The sequence below is a fragment of the Oncorhynchus masou genome, unplaced genomic scaffold (assembly GCF_036934945.1).
Source record: "Oncorhynchus masou masou isolate Uvic2021 unplaced genomic scaffold, UVic_Omas_1.1 unplaced_scaffold_2795, whole genome shotgun sequence".
Taxonomy (NCBI): domain Eukaryota; kingdom Metazoa; phylum Chordata; class Actinopteri; order Salmoniformes; family Salmonidae; genus Oncorhynchus; species Oncorhynchus masou.
The window spans coordinates 41,690-48,447 of record NW_027009222.1 but is presented as its reverse complement, the minus strand read 5'-3'; the positions used below and the strand labels follow the sequence as shown (position 1 = coordinate 48,447).

At 43.0% G+C, this 6,758-nt stretch overlaps 1 protein-coding gene across 1 annotated transcript; it reads left to right on the top strand.

Moving 5' to 3' along the window:
- Positions 1–1,462: 1,462 nt before the first annotated feature.
- Positions 1,463–5,079, top strand: LOC135533913 (zinc finger protein 501-like). The gene is made up of 2 exons (XM_064961109.1): positions 1,463–1,765; positions 4,042–5,079. Exons 1-2 carry the CDS (start codon positions 1,475–1,477, stop codon positions 5,077–5,079), a joined length of 1,329 nt encoding a protein of 442 aa, XP_064817181.1. The 5' UTR covers positions 1,463–1,474.
- Positions 5,080–6,758: the final 1,679 nt, after the last annotated feature.

The following is a 6,758-nucleotide window of genomic DNA, read 5'->3' as shown; positions in this document are numbered from 1 at the left end:
ATTCATCCGATCCGCTAGGTGGCAGCATTGAGAATGTGGACGTCGAACAAAAATCACCAGAACCAGTCACTACTTCCTTTGAGCTGTGGATTCATGCGTTATTGTTTATCTTTGAATGCAAATGTGTTTAAAAACTGGGATTGCACTATTTCCTGATAACTGTACTGGCTTCTCATTAAACCGACTCTTGAACACCCATGCCCGCCTCAGATTGTTGCCTTCTGTCCCTGCAGGTAGGGCTATTTGATGTCTCTTGCAGTAGTAACTAGCTAGCTGATGTTTAGCTCTGCCTCTGGGCCAGCTGATGTTTAGCTACCTGGTCCAGCTGATGTTTAGCTTAGCTCTGGTCCAGTGCGTGTAACTCTATTTAGGAGCAACTCGTTGTCTTTGCGCGATTAGACCAGAGCAAGCTGACCAAACATCATAAATCAGCCAATCAACTGAATAACTACAGTAGCTATAGCTTTCACAATGCAAGCTATCAAATAAACTTCGCTTTAAGTATCTGTCGAGTTAATTGTCAGTATGTAATCAATGCATTATTCATCCAAAAGTAACTAAGGTACTGCTTCGTTTTGCACCAACATAATACATTTGGTAGACGTTTTTTTAATCTTTAAAAGAGACCTCTCTTGCAGCAATATGTAGTGTTGAATTTCACAATGAAGATCTATTTGTCCTATAATGATTTCATAGATTTTTAGGTTAATGATGTGAAAGGTTTAAAAACCAGTCAGGGGGTCTTTCTCACCAATAATAGTTGATTTAATATATCTACTTTGGAGAGATAATGCTATTGGATTCCTTATTATTAGTTAATTTGATTGAGTCTAATTTATATTCTTAAATCTTACTATGTAGGCTTAATTTTCTCAATTCTAGTATTCTTATTTACTTTCTCTCTCCATTGAATCTGTCCATTTTAAAGACCAGCTCTGTCTTTAGAGAGGACAAGACATCCCCCACATGGTTCCAGCCTAGAGCTACAAGACCCTAGAATGATGACCAGCTCTGTCTTTAAAGGAGAGGACAAGACATCCCCCACACGGTTCCAGCCTAGAGCTATAAGACCCTAGAATGATGACCAGCTCTGTCTTTAAAGGAGAGGACAAGACATCCCACACAGGGTTCCATCCTAGAGCTATAAGACCCTAGAATGATGACCAGCTCTGTCTTTAAAGGAGAGGACAAGACATCCCCCACACGGTTCCATCCTAGAGCTACAAGATCCTGAGACATCAGTTTAACAGAACATGTTTCTCTGCCCAGATTGAGACTAGGGGTAATGTTCCCCTACTCAGATGTTTTTTCATCAACCATTGCTATAACATGATGTGGTTAGTTGAAACTTAAAATACATATCCAGGCGTTCTGAGGTCAGGCGTCAGCAACTTCTGAGCAGAGAGGAACGCGCCTTACATCAACTCAAAATAGAGGAGGAGATTCACTGCATAGCAACCTGAATCATCTCAAAATGGCTGCTATCGTGAGACTCCACAGACTAACGAAGGATCAACTGTCTCTCGCTGCTCAGAAGAACAATAACAAACCAGGCAGAAAACCAACGAAGAAGAACAACTCCACCACCAGAGGAAGAAAACAATCCACAGGAAAAGGAAACAACTCTGCTGACAGTGAAAGTGTTTCTAGCCAGGTATCATCGGCCCCTAAGTGGTGGGGTCGCCCCAAGGGAAGCAAAAACAAACCCAAGATAAGTCTACAAATCTCCAGCGCCATCTTGAGGCCTGACGAGGTAAAACAAGAGGTAGGTTTAAAATTCTGACTTTTAAATTAATATTTAATTGATATATTGTATAGCATTTGTATCTGTCTGTGTGAATGTTACAGCTATATGTTTACTAGATATCTGTCTGTGTGAATGTTACAGCAATATGTTTACTAGATATCTGTCTGTGTGAATGTTATATATGTTTACTAGATATCTGTCTGTGTGAATGTTGCAGCTATATGTTTACTAGATATCTGTCTGTGTGAATGTTACAGCTATATATTTACTAGATTTCTGTCTGTGTGAATGTTGCAGCTATATGTTTACTAGATATCTGTCTGTGTGAATGTTAAGCTATATGTTTACTAGATATCTGTCTGTGTGAATGTTGCAGCTATATGTTTACTAGATATCTGTCTGTGTGAATGTTAAGCTATATGTTTACTAGATATCTGTCTGTGTGAATGTTGCAGCTATATGTTTACTAGATTTCTGTCTGTGTGAATGTTAAGCTATATGTTTACTAGATATCTGTGTGTGAATGTTGCAGCTTAATGTTATCTGTATGTGTGAATGTTGCAGCTATATGTTTACTAGATATCTGTCTGTGTGAATGTTGCAGCTATATGTTTACTAGATATCTGTCTGTGTAAATGTTGCAGCTATATGTTTACTAGATATCTGTCTGTGTGAATGTTGCAGCTATACACTGCCGGTCAAAAGCTTTAGAACACCGACTCATTCAAGGTTTTTCTTTATTTTTACTATTTTCTACATTGTAGGAGAATAGTGAAGACATCAAAGCTATTAAATAAACATATGGAATCATGTAGTAACCAAAAGTAACCACAAAGCAAAATATATTTGAGATTCTTCAAGTAGCCACCCGTTGCCTTGATGACAGCTTTGCACACACTTGGCATTCTCTCAACCAGCTTCATGAGGTAGTCACCCGGAGTGCATTTCAATTAGCAGGTGTGCCTTGTTAAAAGTTACATTTGTGGAATTTCGTTCATCAATGCGTTTGAGCCAATCAGTTGTGTTGTGGCAAAGGGGGGGGTATACAGAAGACAGCCCTATTTGGTAAAAGACCAAGTTCATATTATGGCAAGAACAGCTCAAATAAGCAAAGAGAAACAACAGTCCATTACTTTAAGACGTGAAGGTCAGTCAATGTGGAACATTTCAAGAACTTTGAATGTTTCTTCAAGTGTAGTCGCAAAAACCTGAGTTAAATCTGCTGCAGAGGATAAGTTCATAAGAGTTACCAGCCTCAAATTGCAGCCCAAATAAATGCTTCAAAGTTCAAGTAACAGTCACATCTCAACATCAACTGTTAAGAGGAGACTGTGTGAATCAGGCCTTCATTGTCGATATTGCTGCAAAGAAACCACTACTAAAGGACACCAACAAGAAGAAGAGACTTGATTGGACCAAGAAACACGAGCAATGGACATTAGATCAGTGGAAATGTGTCCTTTGGTCTGGAGTCCAAATTGGAGAGTTTTGGTTCCAACCGCAGTGTCTTTGTGAGATGCAGTGTGGGTGAACATGTGTATTTCCCACCGTGAAGCCTGGAGGAGGTGGTGTTATGGTGTGGGGGGTGCTTCGCTGGTGACACTGTCTGTGATTTATGTAGAATTCAAGGCACACTTACTTAAACAACGTGGCTACCACAGCATTCTGCAGTGATACGCCTTCACATCTGGTTTGCGCTTAGTGGGACTATAATTTGTTTTTCAACAGGACAATGACCCAACACACCTTCAGGCTGTGTAAGGGTTATTTTACCAAGAAGGAGATTGATGGAGTGCTGACTCAGATGACCTGGCCTCCAAAATCCCCCGACCTCAACCAAATTGAGATGGTTTGGGATGAGTCGGGCTGCATAGTGAAGGAAAAGCAGCCAACAAGTGCCCAGCATATGTGGGAACTCCTTCTAGACTGTTGGAAAGGCATTCCAGGTGAAGCTGGTTGAGAGAATGGCAATAGTGTGCAAAGCTGTCAAGGCAAAGAGTGGCTATTTGAAAAATCTCAAATATTTTGATTTGTTTTTTGCTTACATGATTCCATATGTGTTATTTCATAGTTTTGATGTCTTCACTATTATTATACAAAGAAAATAGTAAAAAATAAAGAAAACCCCTTGAAGTAGGTGTTCTAATAAACATTGACTGGTAGTGTATGTTTACTATATATATATATATATATGTCTGTGAATGTTGCAGGTATATGTTTTACTAGATATCTTTATGTATCATACCACCACCACTGTTTCCTCTTGGAAAATAAAGCTCTTTATTCTAAACCAGGTGAAACAAGAGATGGACGAGCTGCCTATCGGTACAAGAAGTGATGAACACTGGTTGAACTCAGTGAAGCCAGAGAGCTACGACCCAGAGATGGGTAACACCAGGGGACCTACAGAGAGCGACCCCAGGACAGATGCACATCAGCTGGGTATCAAGACGGAGGATGCCCCCCTGTACCACCAGGATGGAGGGAGGCGGCTGCGGTCGGCTACCGTTCAGCTGTTCAATCTGGCTGCGTTGCGGTCTGAGCCAGAATGGCGGCCTCGCAACCAGAAGGTCCGCCGGTTCCCGTGTCCAGACTGCGGCCAGAAGTTCTTCTCCAAAACCACGCTGGAGATCCATTCCCGGATCCACACCCAGTACCGGCCGTACTCCTGTGAGGTTTGCCATAAAACCTTCTCCAGGAAAGGCGGTCTGGTCGAGCACCGACCAATCCACGAGGCGGAACGCCCCTTCGCCTGCCTCCAGTGCGGCAGAACCTTCACGTTCAAATCCAACCTGACCCGCCACATGCGTTTCCACAGCGACGCGCGGCCCTACGTCTGCTCCCAGTGCGGCCGAGGCTTTAAGATCTCCGCCCAACTCAAGAGCCACATGATTTCCCACAGCGGGTATAAACCGTACGTGTGCCCGGAGTGCGGCCAGAGTTTCGTCCGTTACATGAGTCTCAAGTATCATCGGCTGAGCCACACCGGCGAGCGCCCGCTGTCCTGCCCAGAATGTCCCATGACCTTTGCCCGGCCGCACACCCTTATGATCCACCGGCGACAACACACCGGGGAGACGCCGTTCTCTTGCCAGGACTGTGGGAAGAGGTTCAAACAGGGGTGCCAACTGAAAGACCACGTTAGAAGGAAACACACAGGGGAGAAACCGTACAAATGCTCCGAGTGTGACAAGTGCTTCGTCACTTCGCGTCTCGTAAAGTGCATGGTTGTCCACACAGGAGAGAAGCCGTACCAATGCACAGAGTGCTGTAGGAGATACAGTCAGAGTGGGGGCCTGAAGAGGCACAGGTGTGAGCAACAAACCAGGTGAGCGGAATCTTTGGGTTACCCCAAATGGCACCCTATTCTCTAACTAGTGCACTAGGGACCATAGGGCTCTGGTCAAAAGTAGTGCACTATACAGGGAATAGGGCTCTGGTCAAAAGTAGTGCACTATACAGGGAATAGGGCTCTGGTCAAAAGTAGTGCACTATATAGGGAATAGGGCTCTGGTCAAAAGTAGTAGGGCTCTGGTCAAAAGTAGCACTATATAGGGAACAGGGCTCTGGTCAAAAGTAGTGCACTATATAGGAATAGGGCTCTGGTCAAAAGTAGTGCACTATATAGGGAATAGGGCTCTGTCAAAATAGGGCTAGTAGCACTATATAGGGAATAGGGCTCTGGTCAAAAGTAGTGCACTATATAGGGAATAGGGCTCTGGTCAAAAGTAGTGCACTATATAGGAATAGGGCTCTGGTCAAAAGTAGTGCACTATATAGAATATGGCTCTGGTCAAAAGTAGTGCACTATATAGGGAATAGGGCTCTGGTCAAAAGTAGTGCACTATACAGGGAATAGGGCTCTGGTCAAAAGTAGTGCACTATATAGGGAATAGGGCTCTGGTCAAAAGTAGTGCACTATATAGGGAATATATAGGGGCTCTGGTCAAAAGTAGTGCACTATATAGAATAGGACTTGGTCAAAGTAGTGCACTATATAGGGAATAGGGCTCTGGTCTAAAGTAGTGCACTATATAGGGAATAGGGCTCTGGTCAAAAGTAGTGCACTATATAGGGACTAGGGTGTCATTTGGGACGTAGACCCAGTGTTCTGAGTGTAGGAACTTGAGAGAACTGGAGCAGATCCTTAAAGCAGTACAAATCAAATGTATTTATATAGCCCTTCTTACATCAGCTGATATCTCAAAGTGCTGTACAGAAACCCAGTCTAAAACCCCAAACAGCAAGCAATGCAGGTGTAGAAGCACGGTGGCTAGGAAAAACTCCATAGAAAGGCCAAAACCTAGAAAGAAACCTAGAGAGGAACCAGGCTATGAGGGGTGGCCAGTCCTCTTCTGGCTGTGCCGGGTGGAGATTATAACAGAACATGGCCAAGATGTTCATATGTTCATAAATGACCAGCATGGTCAAATAATAATAATCACAGAGGGTGCAACAGGTCAGCACCTCAGGAGTAAATGTCAGTTGGCTTTTCATAGCCGATGATTAAGAGTATCTCTACCACTTCTGTTGTCTCTAGAGAGTTGAAAACAGCAGGTCTGGGACTGGTAGCACGTCCGGTAAACAGGTCAGGGTTCCATAGCCGCAGGCAGAACAGGTAAGCAGCCACGTAGGTGACAGAAGCCAGGTGAGAGGATTCTCAGGTGTCCTGAGTTGGGAAACTGGCCTTTGTTTATGCAGGATTTAAAGGAGAAATCTGGGATTGGTATATACATATTTTTTTTACTTTGATTCTGAAGAATATAACTTAGAAATAAATGCCTCTTGAATATAGTTAAATTGTCTGGCCCCATCAGAACTCTAAATATATTTCAATAGGCTGTTCCATTGACTTCTATCAGTTATTGAATATAGGCTGTTCCATTGACTGTTCTATCAGAAACCCTAAATGTTCCATTGACTGTTCTATCAGTTATTGAACCCTCAATAGGCTGTTCCATTGACTGTTCTATCAGTTATTGAACCCTCAATAGATTGACTATCAGTTATT